Below are 21014 nucleotides of genomic sequence, written 5' to 3' on the forward strand. Positions count from 1 at the left end.
AACACTGGGCCACCTGCAGCGGAGCGCGCGAACCCAACCACTCGGCCACGGGGCCAGCCCCATTGATACAACTTTTTAATAGTTCTTTTTCTTTTCTCATACTTCTATATGAGAAATTCAGTGACCTGCCTTTTTTTTTTTATAAGGGATAATGTTTCATCACAAGTGACTTGGACTAAACCCAAATTTAAATGGACACACATATTTATTACAGAAGTAAAAGCTAACACTAAGCATTCATTTCTGTTACCTCATTATCTCATAATCCTCACGACTCCATGAATTCATACTACAATTATTAATATTTATCAGGTAGGAGAACTGCCCTGAGAGAAATGAAACACTAAGCCCAAAGTCATGTATTTTTCTAAGGGACAAAGCTGGGATTTGAGACCTCTTAGGAGGGAACTCTAAATCTCATTTTAAGAAAATGAACTATTTATATTATAGAGGATAAAATTATTTTTTACTGCTTTTTCCCCCCCTTTTCCCCTTAGGAAGATCAGCCAGTAATTATTAAAAGGAAAAGAGGACGACCTCGTAAATACCCTGTAGAAACAGCATTAAAAACAAGTAGGTATTTGGTATGTTTTCAGTTCACGCTCGAGAAATTTTCAAGCTGATTTTCTAAGTGAGCTTTATTTTTGCATTTTTTAGAAGAAGACTGCAAAACAGATACTGGCATTGTCACTGTAAGTAATTGCAAAAGATGAGAACTCTTCAGATATTTGCTCTTGACCTGGAAAGGGTATACTGCAATATCTAGTATTTTGAACTACTTTATTTTTTAAAGGCATTTGAAAAGCTTTAAAAGACTTTCTTAAAGAAAACATTGAATAACCATTTAAATAATATCTTGATTATTAATATCTTCATATAAACATAATTATATAAGTTGCTCTTCAGTCTGATCCCATCCTTACTTGTGAGCTTGGTTATATAAAAATTATCTAGGGACTTATCTTCCTGTAGTCATCCTTGATTAAAATGTAGAAATTAACTGTTTTATATGAATTTTAGATCGTGGTTTCTTTATGGAAATCTACAGCACGTCTCACCATCTTACTAATTTCTATGGAATTCCTTTTGTAATAAAATGTACACTGATTTCAAGGCAGGAAAATCCTCCTTGATACTTTATCTTTGACCCTCAAGTATATGCCCAATGAAATCTTTGTATCAAGATTTCATTGCATAAGTTTCAATGACAGTATTATTAGGAGGACAAACATATGTCCACTGACCTAACAAAAGCAAATGAGATTCATGCCTCAGCTCTGCCTCTTACTCCCAGATCTCTGGCACTCAGCTAATCCTGTGACCCTCTCGAGACTCAGTTTCCTTGGATATAAAGTAGTATGACAATGCCTTCAGTACTTATTTCGTAGAATTATTATAAGACAACAAAACCAAAGAGCCACATGTGAATGCAATTACCAACGTGGAAGATGGTTTGCCGGGGTTGGAGAATATTTCCAGGGGGCCATGCCATGTCCCTCCGGTGCTTGTTAACCAGTGTAGCAGCAGGTGGCCGGGGAGGGTTAAAACCCCAATTCTCCTTAGGGAAAGACTGTGTGTTGGGAAACATGGGCATCCATATTTACCTGGTATACTTAATCACCTGCAGAAAATAGGTTCCTAATACTCTGCCTAAATAATAGAGGTCCTAAGCCTTCTTTACATTATTGATTGACTTTCTGTGTGGTGATGATAAATTTTTGACTTTGTTTAAATTTAGGTGGACCAATCTCCACCTGGCGGCAAACTGAAAGTAATGCAAACAGGTATGTACCTAGACCATAGCTCTGTCGTGATCTAAGGAAGGGGCAGGGGAGACTGACTATCGGGGAAACTTTTAGAGTTTCATTTTTTCTCAGTAAGTGGGTAGCCTCCTTGCTAAAAACAGTTGTCCTTATAGCTACAAGAGACTATGCTACTAGGTTTTCCTGTAATCTGAGCCATTCTTGCTTTTAAAGTCTGAGAAGCCTTCAGAGAAGAGGGTGTAGGCAAGCAAAAGCAAAATAGGGAAGGCCCTGGCTGTCCAAACCATAATTTCCTGGCTACGTTTAAGGAAGAAATAGATCAGCCTGGGGACTGGGCACTCTTATCAGCAAGACAGGAATTCAACTCAAGAGCCCATTGTTCTCAGAAGAAGAAGAATTTTGAAGGCAGCCTGTGTAGCAGCTTACAGAGCCAGGATGCAAGAGATAAAATTGTTTCAAGTATTTTTGTCCTCATGCCAAGGAGAAAGAAATATTCCAAAATGTTGATAATGATTAGCTCTGGGTGGTGGGATGATGAGAACATTCCATGTTATTTATTACTATTACCTGTATTTTCCAGAATTTTTACAATGTGTATATGTTCATTTCATATAAAATTTAAAATTTTTTACCTAAGAGCAAGAAGAGTGATTCACGGGTTTTAAAGGGTTGACATAGGCAAAAAAGATGAATGTGAGAGTTATTTTGGATCAAATAAATAGTATGGTCAGATCAGCAAAGTCCGTATTCTGATCAGCAAGGTAAAGCAAATATGTAATTTAAATTTTTTCCCACATTTAACTATACACAATCTTGTGATCATACTTGAGTTTTTTCCTTGTCTGTTGACAAATTAAGGTTTGTCTATTTTTTTTAAAAGGGGAGGAAATTCTGCTTATGTTGATTTTTAACCAGTTTTTACTCATAATTTTATAGTATTTTAAATCCAAACTTGAATGCCCTTTAAAGACTCTAATTTAAGCTATGTGATTTTGTTTGAGGGTTATTGTTTGGCAGTAGTTTTCTGAATCTGGGTAATGATGACCAGTTTAAGACAGGACTCTTTGTCGGCCTTTTTCTTGGAAGTTTAACCCTTCCATCTCCATGAGTATATTAAACTTGCAGAAAAAGGCAACTAGACACTCTTCATCACTAATAAGAGGTACCTTTGGGTTGTTGAGTGTTTAACAAGCATCCCACAATTTTAGCTTCAAATAGTGCATTGAACCAAACTTCATTTTTCTTACCAAGATACATTCTCAGAAAATTGTAACATTTGCAGAAAGCAGATACATAAAGAATAGTCACACACAACCTAACACAGGCTTATAATATGTACTTTTTTAATTGTCATGATGTAAGTATTTGGGGTTAAAAGAATTCCAGCTATCACCCTACTTGTTAGTTAGTGACTCTGAACAAATTACTTAAGTTACTCAAGCCTCGTTTTTCCTAACTATAAAATGAAGTTGTAATATTTATAGAGCTACATTGAGATTTCAATAAAGTCTGTAATCCTGGTGCATTTTGGGGGGCTCCCTAGGTGTCCCCTTTTTCTTCCCTTTCTGGGTTCGGGGCACTTGAGCTGAAAAGGACCATAAAGGTGGTCTAACCCAACTCCTTACAGATGAAGAAACTGAGGCTCAGGAAATTTAAGTAATTTGCCCAGATCACATGGCTTATTAGCGACGAATCCGAAATGCAAACTTGAGTGTCCTGACTTGCACTCTGATGTGCTCTCTGCTAGGTATTCCAGCTCAAACTTTGCTCAGCTGATAGAAAATAATGATAAATTGTATAACAATTAATTACCACTGGTACAGTCATAGATAATAAGCCAGACTGTTGAAATTTAATTTTATACTAATAAAGCATTAATGCAGAGATTTCCCTTTTCTTAAAGATGAGTCCAATAAAGAAACACCTAACCTACAGGAAAGAAGTATAAGCAATGTAAGTGTTAATTTTCTTAACAGGATATGTCCTTTAGAAATAAACTTATCAAGTTGCTTGATTGACTGCCCTTTCAACTTTAATTTGATTATTTCTAGGATGATGGTGAAGAAAAAACAATAGCAAGTGTGCGTCGGAGAGGAAGGAAGCCCAAGCGTTCGCTCACTTTATCAGATGAGGCTGGTATGTGCCTAGCAGATTCTTAATTGCAGAGTCTTATTGCAAAATCACCTTTTTAAGAGTTTTCCTTTGAATGAGGAAAAATGGGGTGGAGCTAGTATTAATATTACATAAATACGTGTGAAATGGCTCTAATCCCATGTCAGAAGTGGTACATCCCAGATGCTTTTCTGAGTACATGTGAATTTTTCATGAATGCTGGCTGTGAACTGCCTAAGTAAACTATCCCAAATGTGTTTGAGATTAAGTTAAACAGTTGTGAGTTGCAAGTGCTGAAATAAAAAGGAAGTGGAAAACCACTTCTTCTGCCTCCAAATCCCTAATATCCTATGTTCTAAACTCCATGACTGTCCTTTGGAAGTGTCTTTGGGAATTGTACAATCCAGGTGTTACCCTGCTGTTTGAACAGAATCCTCAGAACCAGAAAGAAAACGCCAGAAGTCAGTTTCTGAAGCAACTGAGGACAAGAAAGACCAGGAGTCTGATGAGGAAGAGGAAGAGGAGGAAGAGGATGAGCCCTTGGGAGCCACCACAAGGTCCACCACTAGATCCGAGGCTCAGAGGTAACGGGGGCAGAGAGCTTCCGAAGCCCTTCCCCAGCTTCCCCATCAGGAAACGGCTTCGGTTTCTCAGGATTCTCTTCTCTTTGACTCACTCCCGCCGCAGTGTCAGCCGTCCCCTTTCATTTTATCTTCAGAGAGCACATGCTCTCAGCCCTCTCACATTTTGGTTCTTCTTGGAGAACCCATTTCCCTTCTTAAACCATTTTTGAGGATCACTTCAGAATCTTTGCCAGGTTTTAGATACCTGTTTGATGGAACCCATTCAATTCTTTTACAAATATTTAGTCAGCGTCAGTAGATGTCTCAGATACTGCGCTGAGCACCATGGGTGAAAACAGAAATGCATGTAACACAGTCCCTACATGCAGCATGCTCAGCTCCAGTGAGAGACAGAAAGCAGGCATACCCATCACTGTTGTCAGATGCATCTAACCAGTTCTGTGTCATAGATTGATCACGTGAAATTGCCCATATGTGACCATTTTTTACTTACATAACTGATAATTTCATATGTTTCCCAAAGTATGTTCTCCTAAACCCTAGTATAGCAAGAAGTCTCTGGAAAAAAAGAGTACCATAGTCCAATGAGTTCTGGGAACACCAGTGAATTCTCTCCTCATCTTTGTAAGTCACAGTGTACGTTAAAATATTAAGAACTTAGCATTGTCCTAAAGGAAAGAAATACGTTTAACTTTGTCTAAACAAACATTATTTGCTGATTTTACTCCCCCACCCTCTCACCTATGTCTTTACGCCTGTTAATATCATCAGTATTTCCCACAACACATTTTAAGAAATGTTGCGTTACTGTACAGTTTAATAACTTCTTCTAAAGCAAGAATATTTTCCGTTTTTAATGTGATTCACAAGCTATTAATCTTGATATCATTTCTATAATTTCATTACCCAAGATTAATCAAAAAGTTCAGGAACATTTATTTCAAATGTATCGCTTACTAACACCTTGTACTGTAGTATAATAGTAATAGTGTCTTGTGTTTATATAAAGACTGAAATCAGCCTGTTTCTGATTCCTTCAAACTTGTGCGTTACTAGCCATTCACACCATGGTTTGATTTCTCAAAGAAACAGAGTTTAGAGCCGAAAGACTTAGGAGGTCACATAGCTAAAGGTAAGGCGGTGGTCTCATATTTGTTTTTACATGGGGCAGCTCAGACAAATAGAAGTCACAGAATCAAGATTCCTGCTGAGAGGAGAGAGTGAGGGTGTTGGAGCTCAGCACCCCTGCATTCGGGTACAGAACACCCGCCCAGCACCACCGCCTCCCTCTTACACAGTCATTGGAAAGATCATCCGCTACAGTAGGGCCCACCTCAGAGAAAGCTCCATAGGCCTTCTGGCCATCTTCGAGTGAGTGTCTGGAAGTAGCTATCAGATTTGCCTTTTTTTTTTTTTTTTAAAGATTTTATTTTTTTCCTTTTTCTCCCCAAAGCCCCCCGGTACATAGTTGTATATTCGTTGTGGGTCCTTCTAGTTGTGGCATGTGGGACGCTGCCTCAGCGTGGCTTGACGATCAGTGCCATGTCCGCGCCCAGGATCCGAACCAACGAAACACTGGGCCCCCTGCAGCGGAGCGCGCGAACTTAACCACTCGGCCACGGGGCCAGCCCCATACCAGATTTGCCTTTTAAAATTCATTCTTCAAAAATAAATCTTATTTGACTCATAGTTCTATAATCACTTGGATTATCAATACTCTTCCTTAATGTACTTTAGGAACTTTGGATTGACAAATAGATTCTTTTCTCTTTGGTTTCGATTCCTTGGCATTCGTTAATTGGTTCCAGGGCTCTGGCATCTTCGTAATTTCACAGGTTCTCAGGGTTGGATGGGGTCTCCGTGGGTTGGTACCGCTGACCCATCAGTGTTTCAGTCGCTGCACCAGTGGCTCCTCTGAAATGATCTTTCAGCTTTTGCACCTGCACTAGTGGCAGGGAAAGCCACCTCCCGGCATTCTCTTCCTTGTGTTTGGTAGAAGCTGGCTTCCCTGTAGTTTCTGCTCATGGTTCTAGTTCTACTCCTGGGGCCTCTATACAACTTTCTCTGAAACATTCGAGGGCAGCTTCCAGGTCTTCTCTTCTTGTGTTGAGCGCCCTCATCATCCGTGTTTTTTCTCCTCAGTTTATCTGTCTCCTCTTTAAGAAGCAAATCTTCTATACCTAATGTGGGTAATGAATCCAGAAGAGGACTGTCCTGCCTCATATCCTAGACACTGTGCTTCAGCGAGGCCTTCTTCTTAGTGTTCTTGCTGGTGAGTCAGAGCTTCCCTCACCTGATGCTTGTGCACTTGACTCTTGGACCCAGTTATAGAGCTTTAACATATAGCTCTGTGAATTATACTTTCATGAGTCTTGGCCGCTTGTTCTCCTTTGGTGAGCTCTCTTGAGGTCTTTATCTCGTCAGCCAATATGGTTTCTGTTCATCACAGATTCATCTTTCCCCAAAGCGTGATAAAATCTCCCACACCTTAAAAGCAAAGCTAGAGTCACGCAAAGAGTTAGTTGTGGATGACGTCAAGATCGACTTCTTAGCAGAGGGCCAGAGAACCAACCTGCTTTTCCTGCTTTTGGCCGCCGTTCTCTGACTCGCCCATGAGCAGCCTCGTGCTTTCTGAAGAGTCCCAGGGACTAGAGTGTTCAGTGCTACCACTGCCCAGTGTTTTATAATCTGTTTCAGAAAGCATCATAGCGAGGCACCTGCACGTGCAACATCCAAACCTGGCAACCCAGAAACGGTTTCTCCTAGAAATCGCCAAAAATTAGCAAAAGAGAAGTTATCTACCAGCGAGAAAGTTAGTAAATCTCCCCCATTAGGAAGGTAAGTCCCTACTTACGCTTCAAATTATTTTTAACCCCCTGAGACTATTTTTGGTACGGTAACGCTTTCTGCCCAAGTTCCTTTCAGATTTTTGTCCTGCCAAATAACTGTCTTTGGGGATCATTGGTTTCCCAAATGGAAACCTACCCCAAAAGGAATAGGAAAGGCTGCAAAAGGAGTCTCAGTGGCCTTGCCTGTCTGGCCTCACCTCATGGCCCTCCGCACACCTGTGAGCCTGACATGCTGACTCCTGTCCACCAGGACAGAAGGCGAGGCATGTTTCTTCTTGAGTATCATAGGTCTGAATGCTTGGTTCAGTCAGCGCAGCACTGTCAAGCTTGTAACCGCCCAGAATTGTCTGTTTTAGCCAGAGCGTGGAGAGGCGATGAGGTAACGGAGTAGACACGCCCTTCAGACGCAGCCTCTCGCCGCAACACTCAGCCCGTCACGCAGCCTGGTTCATCCTGCTGCTCCCACAGGTGGTGCTGAGCACTGCTCCTTTGCCTCTGCTTGTGCTGGTTCTTTCTGGAGGCGTGCCCTCAGCACCAGCCCTGTGGTAAGCCAGGTCCTTCCGTCTGTGACACCCACCTTCTTCAGGACACCTCCCTGCCTGCTTCAGCCCATTCTCACCTCTCCTTCCTGTTGCACTTCCCGTCAGGCTGTGCAGTTGAGATTGGCATATGCCATTGCTTTAGGTCTATTAGTTTTTTTCCTCCCTCTGAGCTATAAGCTTCTTCCTTGAAATCAGGGACTCATCTTACTTTCTGTACATCATAGCATCAAAAAACAAAGTACTCTTCACAGTATACAGGAGCTGTTTTGACGTCGCATCACTTTTGATCTTCATAGCACACTGTCATGTATGTATGGATCGTTGTCCCAGTATTATAGAAGGGGAACAAACTAAAGTGCATAGATTCTCCCACTTAATCCTCATTAAGTGAAATATTTATTTTTATTTTATATGTGAAAGGAAGAATCTCAGAAAGGTCTGATCCATATTTGTCAATATTGAGTGTGCAGACCAACGACTGGAGGCTCTTGTTAAGGTGCAGGCTCCGATTCAGCAGGTCTTGGATGGGGCCTGAGAGTCTGCATTTCCTGGGTGATGCCCATTCCTCTGGTCACAGACCATGCTCTGGGTGGAAAGAAAGGGCCTGGGTGACCTACCAAGCTCACAAGCTGCTAAGAAGCACTCTGACTCAAAGCTTCTGTTCTCTGCTATGTGGCATCTAGCACAGTGCTGGCACACACCAACTGTTCAGTCAACAGGCGTTCATTTACTGGCTGATGGCTTTCCCTGGACACAGTTTGAAATGAGTTATTAACAAACTCTGCTTTTTTAGCCATTCTCAACACGTTCTTGGTAATATGCTGAAACTACATCATATACAACGTTTGATCAGTTTGAGTTTACTTACTTTTGCTGTCAAAGGAACAATAAGCACAATGTGTCTTCATATCAGTAAAGTCCCATTTCTCCATCTCCTGCAATTTAAGTTTTCCAAGTTTTTTCCTTCATCGATATAACATTTACTGCTTACTTACGTGTGTCAAGGCTTGTACCAGGCACTGGAGACAGGAAAAAGAATAAAACTCGCCAGCTGCCTTGGAGAAACAGCATCCTGTCTAATGGGGGAGATAGGAGTATATGAGTTTCAGATTTTTTTGAGAGCAGCCCATGATAAGAATGTAGTTTGCATGTAACCAGTGCTCACATTCCTGCTGCTGTAACCGAAACAAAAGGTTCACGACCCAGACTTAATAGATGTGATGCCAGTGGTATTTTCTACTGTGTTTTATTAATATGTTGTTTTAAAATAATGACGGTAACCTACAGTTTGAAAAAACTCAGCAGATAAGTTACCATGGTAAGTGCTGTGGGATTTCCAGCGAGCAGTTTGCTGTGTGGCGGGGGAGGAAAGGCATCCCAGAAGGAGTTGCTTTTGAACCGGGGCTTAAAAATGGGGTTTGTCTGATGGGGAGTGTGGAATGATTTCAAAAAAATCATGTGTCAAAGCATGAAAGTGTAAAAGAACGTCATGTGTTTGGGAATGGCAGGACTGGAGTCCAGGATGGGGCAGAAGTCAAGGGCAAATTATAAAGGGTTTTGTATATTATGCTCAAATGACTTTATCCTGAAAGCATCAGAGAGCCAAGCGATAGAGATAGAAATATGTATATATAGATAGATATCTAGATACTAGTTAGAATGCTCTTCTAAAATTCCTGTGCCTTTTCTAGCACGGCCAGCTCTCTTCCATACTATTGTGCTATGAAACATGATTGTGCACTTTCTCAGACTTAGGGTGCAATCCTACTGTGTTCTTGCCAGTTGTTTCAACTTGGACAATGTGTGGGGGCCTGGATGTTGATTATTTTACAGATAGAAGAGCTAGGGCCCAGAGAAGAAAGTTGATTTGATCAAGGTCAACACCTAGAGTCCAACAGAGCCAGAACCTGAGCACAGGCTTCCGAAGTCCCCCTCCAGCCCCCTGTTTGTGTGTGAGGCTGTCAGCAAATAACCAATTAGCAGAGGCTCTTCTGGAGTCTCCTATATAAACGTTACTAGGGTTTTTTTGTTCTTGCCTTTCAAGTTCAAAAACCTCCCATTTTTTAAAGAACTCCCAAATTATTTGAAGCTCTCACCACTGCCTTGACTTTTGCTTACTACAGATCCAAGGCACAGCTCTCCCCTCCTACCAAGCGCAAGAGAGAAGTCAGCCCTCCTGGGGCGCGCACGCGAGGCCAGCAGAGAGTGGAGGAAGCCCCTGTGAAGAAGGCAAAGCGATAATCCTGAGAACCCTCACCGTGGCTGCTCCTGGCTTGTCGGGGACACAGTGGAGAGAAGGGGGACGAGCCTTAGGGGCCACAGGCTTTTTTTTTTTAACCAGGGAAAGGACGTGCATGTGCTCTAAGTTCCTAGGTGCAAGCTTTTTCTTGTTATGTTTTAAACAGCTTTATAAACTATTGTTCATAGAAGATATTATGTACATTTATTTCAGATAAAGGAAAATAAGTTTACTTTGTATCTAGACTCAAAACAAAGTAGTTGTATATTTTAACATTTGAAATTGGGATTTCCCTATGCGACACATCACTAATGCAACCCTCCCAGCCCATCAGACACCAGGCTGCGTCCTGGTGATCTGTGTACAGTATATAAACATGTAAAAATAGGTTGTATTTTACTCTATGTATGATGCTAATCAATGAACACTTTATTTATTTTACAGAGAAAACTTATCTGTGAACTTTACTATATATCTGTTTATTTTATTTTATTATTTTTTTTAATAAAAAAAGGGTTTTAAATGCTATGCAGTCATTAGTAGAAATGTTTTAGGACTCTGCCTGCCCTGTAACTATCTGAATATGATCTGGCAGGAAATACAAAATCTTCTCGCATGTATCCAAGTAAAGTAGTTTAGCTCAAGAAAGGATCTCCATTGCTTTTCTGTTCACAGGTGTGACTGTTTTTTAAGAATGTACTTGTTTTTAGATTATACCCGCATCAGTGACTTTTCTACCATCCCCTCTGGCGTAGGAGGTCCCGGTTCAGGGAAAGTCACATCCTGACCCTTTACCTGCGGCAGCAGCCCCTCCACCCGTGTTTGTACCTCTCCTCTGTACTCCTCTGAGGCGTCTCCCCTGTTCTTTCCATGTCGTCTTTTCAGTGAAGACAAATGCATTGACATTAGGTCACTTCTATCTATCAAGCTTCAGGATTTTATGTTGTTTTATACACAATTATTTCAGGATAGAAACTGGCTTTACTGCCAGATTCTTTTTTAAACATGTTTTAACTCACATATGAGCAAACTGTCCAACTTAAGTTTTTCATAAGATTAAACTTTTCTTAAGATCAAATTTGTCTCTAGCAATGATGTGATGAGTTGCCAAATAATTGAGATTATTTTAAAATGTTTTGTTCATATTCTTGTTTTGTAATTAAAATTTACATTCAGTGTGTGTGAATTTTTTTTTTGGACTTAATGTAAGGTGGATATTTCTGTCATTTTACATGGTTTCTTACTGAGATTTTATATATAAATTATAAAATGTTTCCCAAAACTTGAGTGCTAAGAATTTTTTTTTTGAACTTTAAAATTTCTCTCTGTGAAAACCATTTCTTCTCTTTAAATAATTGGTCTTAAATATACAGGCACACCTCGGGGATATTGCAGGTTTGGTTCCAGACCACCAAAATAAAGCAAATGTCACAATAAAGCAAGTCACATGAATTTTTTGATTTTCCAGTGCATATGAAAGTTATGTTTACACTATAGTGTATTAAGTGTACAATAGCATTATGTCTAAAAACAAATGTAGATACCTTAATTTAAAAATATTGCTAAAAATTGCTAACCGTCATCTTGCCTCAATGTTGATGGCTGCTGACTGATCAGGGTGGTGGTTGCTAAAGGTTGGGGTGGCTGTGTCAATTTCTTAAAATAAGACGACAGTGAAGTTTGCTACATTGATTGACTCTTCCTTTCATGAACAATTTCTCCGTAGCATGCGATGCTCTTTGACAGCATTTTGCCCACAGTAGAACTTCTTTCAAAATCGGAATCAATCCTCTGAAACCCTGCCACTGTTTTATCAACTAAGTTGGTGTAATATTCTAAATCCTGTGTTGTCATTTCAACAATCTTCACCAGGAGTAGATTCTATCTCAAGAAACCACCTTCTTTGCTCATCATTAGGAAGCAGCTCGTCATCCGTTAAAAGTTTTATCATGAGATAAATTCAATCAAATCTTCTGGCTCCCTTTCTAATTCTAGTTCTCTTGCTATTTCCACCACATCTGCAGTTACTTCCTCCACTGAAGTCTTGAACTCCTGAAAGTCATCTGTGAGGGTTGGAATCAGCTTCTTCCAAACTCCTGTTAATGTTGATATTTTGACCTCTTCCCATGAATCATGAATGTTTTTAATGGCACCTAAAGTGGTGAATTCTTTCTAGTAGATTTTCTATTCACTTTGCCCAGATCCATTAGAGGAATCACTATCTCTGGCAGCTATAGACTTACAAAATGTATTTCTTAATAAGACTTGAAAGTCAAAATTACTCCTTGATGTGTGGGCTGCAGAATGGATGTTGTGTTAGCAGGCATGAGAACATTCATCTTGTACATCTCCATCAGAGCTATTGGGTGACCCAGAGCATTGTCAGTGAGCAGTAATATTTTGAAAGGAATCTTTTTTTCTGAGTAATAGGTCTCAACAGTGGGCTTAAAATATTTAGTAAGCATGTTGTAAACAGATGTGCTGTCATCCAGGCTTTGTTGTTCCATTTATAAAGCGTAGGCAGAGTAGATTTAGCATAATTCTTAAGGACCCTAGGATTTTTGGAATGGTAAATGAGCATTTTTGCAGTCCCCAGCTGCATTTGCCTCTAATGAGAATCAGCCTATCCTTTGAAGCTTTGAAGCCAGGCAGTGACCTCTAGCTGTAAAAGTCCTAGATGTCATCTTCCAATATAAGACTGTCCCACCTACACTGAAAACTTGTTTATTGCAGCCACCTTCATTAACTATCTTAGCTAGATCTGGGTAACTTGCTGCAGCTTCTGCATCAGCACTTGCTGCTTCCCCTTACACTTTCATGTTATGGAGATGACTTCTTTCCTTAAACCTCATGAACCAACCTCTGCTAGCTTCAGACTTTTCTTTTGCAGCTTCCTCACCTCTCTCAGCCTTCAGAGAATTGAGAAGAGTTAGGGCCTTGCTCTGGCTTAGGCTTTGGCTTAAGGGAATGTTGTGGCTGGTCTATCCAGACTACTAAAACTTTCTCTGTATCAGCAATAAGATTGTTTTGCTTTCTTACATTTGAGTGTTCACTGGAGTAGCACTTTTAATTTCTTTCAAGAATTTCTCCTTTGCATTCAGTTAGGCTGTTAGGCACAAGATGCCTAGCTTTAACCTATCTTCGCTTTTGAAATGCCTTACTAAGCTTAATCATTTCTAGCTTTTGATTTAAAAGAGAGACGTGTGACTTCCTTTCACTTGAATGCTTAGAGGCCATTGTAGGGTTATTAATTGGCCTAATTTCAATATTGTGTCTCGGCATATAGAGGCCCGAGTATTGGGAGAGAGACAGGAATGGCCAGTTGATGGAGCAGTCTGAGCACAACATTTATTAATTAAGTTCACCGTCTTATATGGGCATGGTTCATGGCACCCCAAAACAATTACAATAGGAACATCAAAGACCACTGATCACCCAAACAAATACAACAATAATGAGAAAGTTTGAAATATTGAGAGAATTACCAAAATGTGATACACAGACATGAAGTGAGCAAATACTGTTGGAACAATGGCACCTATAGACTTGCTCGACACAGGGTTGCCACAAACTCTCAATTTGTAAAAAACACAATATGCAGGAAGCACAATAAAGCGAAGTGCAATAATATGAGATATGCCTGATATGTTCCATTTTCATATTCAAATTTGAGTCAATGCTGGGCTCTCAGTAGAGTTGAACATTAGAGCTAGAAGGGACCTTGGAGATGAGAAATATGAGAGTTCCTCACTTTCATTTATATATGAGTTTAACCAAAGCTTAAAAATCTAAAATGATCTGTCTTAAATGAGTCAAGGGTAGAAGCCAGACTAGGTTCCAAGGCTCCAAATTCTTTGACTAACAATCCGCATTGTCAGTTTTAGACTGGCTCACAGAAGTGCACACCTGAAAATGTACTGTCAATGTCAAATTGGTGTTATTCAGGTTAGTAATGCCTGCTCTGGGCATAATCTTATAGAGACTAAGTAGTTGGGATGTGAGGAAATGCTGCCTCTTAATAAAGTTGGAAATGAATATTGAAACTGCATAATGAATTTTCTGGGGGAAGTCAGCTAGACCCCTTGGCTTCCAGTGGTTCTGAAACCCAGGTAGGGAGGAGAAACCACTCTATGGGGCACTGGAAATACATGGGAGCAGTCCTTGGTCCTCACGATGTTTGGTAGTACTAGTATGTAGTAGAAGGAAGGAGTTTGGGAATGTTAAACATCCTACAATGCACAGGGCAGCCCTCAACTCCACAGAAAGGTCTAGCCTGAAATGCCAGTAGCTTCTCTGAACCCACCAAGAAACAATTGCAGACCATCTCCAAATATACCATTGCCCTGGTCTTGGCTTAGTTACCACTGCCACCACCTCACTGCTCCTCCATGAACGCCCTGAACATGGCGCATCTGCTTTCCCCATTGTGGAGTCGAGTCAAGGCTGGGACAATCCAGCAAGACTTGCTGAAGGGGTCGAGTGGCCCCTGAAAGAAAGTGATGTGGCGAATTCCTCTTCAGTTGAAGCTGGTAATCCATGACAACAGTCCTTCCCTCCCTACTGCAAATTTTTTTCCTCAGGGTTCTGCCACTTGACCCCTACCACCTAGACTTCTTAAAGCCTGGAACCTACCAACTGTGACTTGCCATAACCACCCCAATTAAGGAATGGCCATCAGATGGCACTCCTCCTCCCGACAAGATCTCACGGTGAGTTGGTGGCAAGGTTAAGACTGAATTGTCTTCTAACCCCCAGGGCAGGGTTCTTTCTGCTGAACCCCATGGAGGGAGGCATTGATCACTCCACCTCAACGGCAGGCTCACTGACCTCAGGACCATAATATAGTGGAGATTTTCTCCAAACGTCTCTACAACTGATAAAACCTAACAATCTGAGATCGGGGGGAGATAATTCGAAAATCGAAGAAATGCTGAAAAAAAGTTGCTTTCTTATTTTTTGTTTCATTTTGACTTTCATTTGTTTTTTACTTATGTTCGTCCTATGTGCAAGAGCACCTTACATTTCCTAAAATTGCTGCTTGGCTATCTTTGTGTGATTAAATGAAGAACAAGATGTTTTTCATAATACACTGACAGAGACACTGTTCTCGGGGGAAGAAAACAGTTTTCCAGCCAGCACGTTCCACTGAAACGGCTGTGATGGGAAAATACAACTTCATGCCCAACACCAGGGATGCAAGTAAGAACCCAGGTCTCAAGGGGTGACGACACATGAAGCAAACAGCTGTGTTGCACTGAGATTGGTGTCCGGTCTCAGGACACAACAGAGGGGGAGAATTACCTTCCTGAGAGAAGCCGGACAAAGGACTAACTGCTGGCAGACAAGAGAAAGACTTGATGTTTAAAAAGTATAAAATGGAGTTTCAAGCAAGGTTAGAACCTAGACAAGAGGGCATTTTGGAAGCTTAGGATCAGGGAGCAGTAGCGCTGCAGGCCAGGACGGATGCCATGCTCACCACCACGCCAACCTTTCAGAAACTTCCTGGAGGAGACCCTGCAGATAATAATAACTACTTCTTATTACAGCTCGACACCACAAGAAACACTCACTAGCTCCAACAGATGCTTCCTCACACCGCAGCCCTTCTTGGAAATTCTCTGAGCACATTAGCACACTTAAATTTCCAAGAAATCCTGGGAGAAATCTGGTTGACTTTGATTAACCTAGAATTTTCCACGGTTATTAAACCTCAGAATCCCTGCTTCCTCCCGCCACAACACACACACACATACGCGCACACACACACAAACTTAATCTAACATCCATGGAAATTGATGGTGCAGGAAACTTCGAAAACGTATCACTCACTCAGTTTCCTAACAGCTCTGAGAAGACTCAGACTCCCCATTTGATTGTTGGGAAAATTGAAGCTCAGAGTGGTGACATAACTGACTTAAAAACACACGTATTTCGCACTACTAGGACTGGAACCAAGATCCCGTGAGGCTGTTGGAGGGTTTTCTCCACTTCAATGCCACAGTTCACAAGGGTGGCCTTGATAGTGCCCGCAGTGGCAGGATCCATGTGCGCTGTGGATGGAAATGGACAACAGGCTCTCTCCATATTCTCTTAGTTGTATGCTTCATTTTTTTAATTAAAATCTCAACTTTTCTAAGTAAGAATATTTTTGTTCTACAAGTAATATCTTGATTTTAGAAAAATAGAAGGTAAGCAAAGAGGAAGAAACATCACGTGTAATCCTACAAGTCAAATATATTACCACTTTGATGCATAATTCCCCCAAAAGTTTTTCTACTTAAATATATGCAAAACTCATGTATTACATTTCACCAAATCTAAGATACTATCAACTATAAAATACATCATTACTTTATATACTAAGAAAAAAATAAAATTATGACACAAATTAGCAATAGTCTTAGCAGATGCATGAATCCATCATCTCAGCTTGCTGTTGCTTTGAAATGTCTTTCCTCAGTTCCAAGGGATTTGATGATTCTGCCCACCTTTAGCTGTGGGACCCGGCACGTATTAGATAATCCTTTGCACATGTCTCAGGAACAGAATGCAACAGCATTACCTCCTTGTGGATATTTGCCTTTCTTAGGTCTCAGAAAGCATTGGGGGGCCCAGCGTGGCCAAGTGATTAAGTTCACATGCTCTACTTCAGTGGCCCGAGGTTCACCAGTTTGGATCCTGGGCACAGACCTACACACCACTCATCAAGCCATGCTGTGGCAGCACCCCACATAGAAGAACTGGAAGGACTTACAACTAGCATATGCAACTGTGTACTGGGGAGAAAAGAAAGAGGAAGATTGGCAACAGATGGTAGCTCAGGGCCAATCTTAAAAACAAACAAACATTGGGTTGTTGCTTTGCAAGAAAATATAAAATCACAGGTATTTCTCCAACACTAAATATCTTCTCACCGATATAAAATGTATTTCTTGTTGCCAGGTTTCTGTAACTATCTGAGTACACAGTAACTCTTTCTTGATGCCAGATCATAATGCAATATTTAAAAGACATTTTACATAGTGTTTAAAATCAAAGCACATAGAACCAAAGATGCACATAATTAGGTTGTGACAATAATATGAATAGTTATGAACAAGTTCACACATGACAATGACAACGATAGTAAAACTTCCCCTTACTCAGTAACAATTTTAAGATACCTCTGAATTTCAGAGATGTTGAAATGGGGGGGGGGGGGGACTTTGAATTAATAAAATATGTAGATATATTATTTTTTGTGTTTTTTTTTTTTTGGTGAGGAAGATTGGCCCTTAGCTAACATCCATTGCCAATCTTCCTCTTCTTCCTTGAGGAAGATTGGCCCTGAGCTAACATCTGTGCCAATCTTCCTCTATTTATTTGTATGTGAGTCACTGCCACAGCATGGCTGATGAGTGGTGTAGGTCTGTGCCCAGGATCCAAGCCTGTGAACCCAGGCCACCAAATGGGAGCATGCTGAACTGAACCACTATGCCATGGGGCTGACCCCAAGTTTTGAATGTTTTTTCACTTTATATAAATAGAATCATATTTTAAGGATCATTTGAGACTTGCTTTTTCCTTCCACACTGTATTTTGAAATTCATCTATGGTAATGTATGTAGCTCTAGTTAGTTCATTTTCATTGTTGTATAGTATTCCATTAAAAGACTATATCACAATATACTAAGCCATTTATTTGCCTGTTTACTGGTCATTGTGTTGTTCCCAGGTTAAACAACGCTTCTATGAATTTTTTATGGATACTTTGTGGATAGACCTTCTCAAACTTATTAATATCATTGTACATATAGAAAATAATACTTGTAGGCACATTGAGGAAGTGGAAGGACAAGGCTATTTGCCACCTCAGGAGACCATTAGTCTGTGAACCAGAGGACAAGTCCACCCAGCCACTTTGAAGGCTAGGGGATTAATATATCCCCACTCCCTGCACCAAGACACACCCAGCTTTCTGCTCCAGGATACAACTGCTAATTCCTAGGGTAAGCATATTTTCAGTTTTGCAAGATAATGTGAAATTGTTTCCCAAATTCTTTTACCATGTTGTACACCTGCCAACAGTGTATTTCTCTCCCTTGAGATTTAGTAGCATAAGACTTCTTGATTTTTGCCTCTCTAGTGGGGGTAAAATATCTCATTGTGGTCTTTATCTGCATCAGTTACAACAAGGTTGATATCTTTTCGTGTGTTTATTTTCCATCCTATTTCTTCTTCTGTGAAATGGCTGTTCATGTCTTTTGTCCATTTTCCCATTTGGTTCTTTGTGTTTTTCTTATTTATGTGTAGGAGTTCTTTATATATCTATATATTTTACATATTTTTATATACAAACCTTTGTGTTTGTGTGGGATAGGTGCAAATACTCACCCCTTCCTACACACACACAATGTTTGGTTTATCTTTTCACTTTCTTTACAGACTTTTTTGGTGAACAGTTTTTAATTTTAATGTAATTGAATATAAATATCATTTTGCAATTAGCTCTTGTTGTCTTAACAATCAAGATCAAATAGATACAATCCTAAAAGTTGTGATGTTTTGCCTCTCGTGTTTAGGGTGTGGTGGGGAAAGCAAGAGATATATTAGTGCATGGTCCGGGCAAGCCAGGGACACAAAGGAATCTAGGCTAAACCCTCCCGGGCACCACTAAATTTTAAAAGATGGGCCAAGGCAAGAGGGCCTCTTGCTGAAAATGGCCCTCGACCTCTCCTTTTCTTGAATCATACTGATCCAGGCTGGACTGACTGCCATCCATCCTGGGGTCTCTTCTCACCACTGCCCTGAGGGTGCCCTTCATTTCTCTCGTCTTTTGGATCCCCTAAATCTTGTGTCCCACATCTTCCCCTTGCTGGTTTACTCCCACGTTTGGATGAAGCACCAGGAGCATCCTGAGAAATGGCCTCTACAATAACATAAAAGACGAATTGTTCATTCAGACTCACGTGAATCAGATATCCTACCCCGCATCATGTTTTACTAATAATTTCAAGAAAATAAGTAGTTGCTAGGAACAAGTGCAGCAGAGAAGTCTGGGACAGCTCAACTGCTTCCCCAGCCCTTGCTCATCAGGACACACACGTGTCTAGATTAACACACGAGGTCTCTAGGAAATACCTGCAGCTCCGTTACTTCCATGGAAGGAACCATTTCAGTCGTGGAATATCTCTACTCAGACGGTTACATGGCTTGTGCGTGACATCTTCCAGGGAGCCATACCCTATAAATGAAAAGATTCCATGGGGTTTTTTGTTTGCTGTGTTGTTGCCATAGCAATCCTGGAGAGACCAGGTACATCCTGCCAAAAGCATTCCATAAGTACTAACTCTCCCACTAGCAAACATCAGTACCTGTTTGCCTGGAGGCCAGTCATCGGCAAGTTTACAAGAATTTTTAATTACAGGTCACTTCTTCTTTCCCAGGGGCACCTCTCAGTATTGGATTGACGGCCTGATGCTAACCGTGCTCTTCCTACTACATTATAGGAAATCCTTTTAAACCCTGATTCAGTCATGGTCCAGTCAGCTGTAAGAAACCACATCAGTTATTTGAATAAATAATTTAATATTGGAAACTGGCTTCAACAGCTATTAGAGGACTAAAAAGCAAACTTCAGAAAGCAACCATCACCACTGCTCGATTGGAGAACAAAAAGAAAAGGCTGAGGTTGGCAGGAGATTGAAGGAGAAGCCCTGCAGAGCTGGAGTCAGACGCAGAGGGAGTGCTGCCCGTGAGCGCTGGGACCTCTGAGACAGGACAAGGTGGCTTGTCCTAGGAGAGTGGGGGACCAACTGCGACTGTGATCAGCTGCCACTGCCGAGGTGAAGAGCCATCACTCGGGGATGCTAACAAAAGAATGACCAAAAGGAATGCAGCAAGTCCCTTCTCCAGCTTCAGCCTCCTAGTCTCTTTCCAGTGCCCCTAAATGACAGAACTTGGAGAGCCAGCTGGCCAAGGAGGAATCAGGTTTGCAGAGTCCCCGTCCTGGCACCACAAAGCAGAATATAGAAGAGCGGGTTTGGAGTTAAGAGACAATAACTTAGTAATCGGCACAAGGCACCCTTCTGATCACTCACATACACCCCACGCTTCTGCATATACTGAAATTTCCGCACAAGAACAACTTCCGGCTTGTGGATTTCCCTTATTCTCTCGTGAGCTCAGCAATGCGCTTTAAGTATTCAGTTTGAGTGTGTCATTGATCTAGCATCCGGGGGTGTGCTGCAGCAGGGCCTGGACAAATACCTCCTATGCCATGCTTTCTAAAGGGGAAACTCCAAGTACAGTTTTCAAATCCTCTGCTGAAATGGTTTGTGTCCTCATTCGCTCGCTTTCTATCTCCTGAAGGATCAGCATCTCCATTAGCTTTTGATAAATGTGTCCTGTGTCCACTAGTAGAATCTGTTCCAGCTTTTTTAAAAATGTCATCTTCTCAAAATGAATTTATCATCAAAACTCAGAGCCTTTTTCATTTGCAGAAACCAATTTGTCAGTTTTCAGCAAGTCTTACTTGAAATGGTCAAGCTAACATTTTCTCCACAGAAAAGAAGTATTCAACAAGAACTTGCCTTGTCCTATTTTTGGCTTGTCTGTCCCTGTTTACCTTCAAACATTGTGGTTAATTTCACGCCTGTCATTTTAGGGTCCTCTGGTCCTTCAAAAAGAGATTCTTTCCCCAGGAATTTAAAAGGATGTCGTTGGTCATTTCGGATTCTTAAAATTAAAAAGTGAATCTGACCTTTAAATTAAATCCATGTCTCGGTAAGTTTGTCCACCCTCAGCCCCTGCACCCCTACTTCCTTCTGACCTGAGCATGGATTATTCTAGAGCGACGGCTGGGACACCTTGCTTTTCCTTTTGATATATCACTTACTCCTTTGGAATCTAGAGGAAGCACATGTCCTAGGCCCCAGTTCACCTGC

General features: G+C 41.0%; 1 protein-coding gene across 1 annotated transcript in view; it reads left to right on the forward strand.

Annotated features, from left to right (window-relative positions):
- The window catches only part of BOD1L1 (biorientation of chromosomes in cell division 1 like 1), a 53780-nt gene extending 42455 nt beyond the window's left edge, over positions 1-11325 (forward strand). The window contains exons 20-26 of the mRNA XM_046656168.1: positions 498-573; positions 658-692; positions 1739-1784; positions 3667-3716; positions 3815-3899; positions 4306-4459; positions 9974-11325. Of these exons, the coding sequence (XP_046512124.1) occupies positions 498-573; positions 658-692; positions 1739-1784; positions 3667-3716; positions 3815-3899; positions 4306-4459; positions 9974-10091 (564 nt within the window). The 3' untranslated portion in view covers positions 10092-11325. The remainder of the gene's footprint in view (positions 1-497; positions 574-657; positions 693-1738; positions 1785-3666; positions 3717-3814; positions 3900-4305; positions 4460-9973) is intronic.
- Positions 11326-21014: the final 9689 nt, after the last annotated feature.

Source organism: Equus quagga, chromosome 3 (assembly GCF_021613505.1).
Source record: "Equus quagga isolate Etosha38 chromosome 3, UCLA_HA_Equagga_1.0, whole genome shotgun sequence".
Classification (NCBI taxonomy): domain Eukaryota; kingdom Metazoa; phylum Chordata; class Mammalia; order Perissodactyla; family Equidae; genus Equus; species Equus quagga.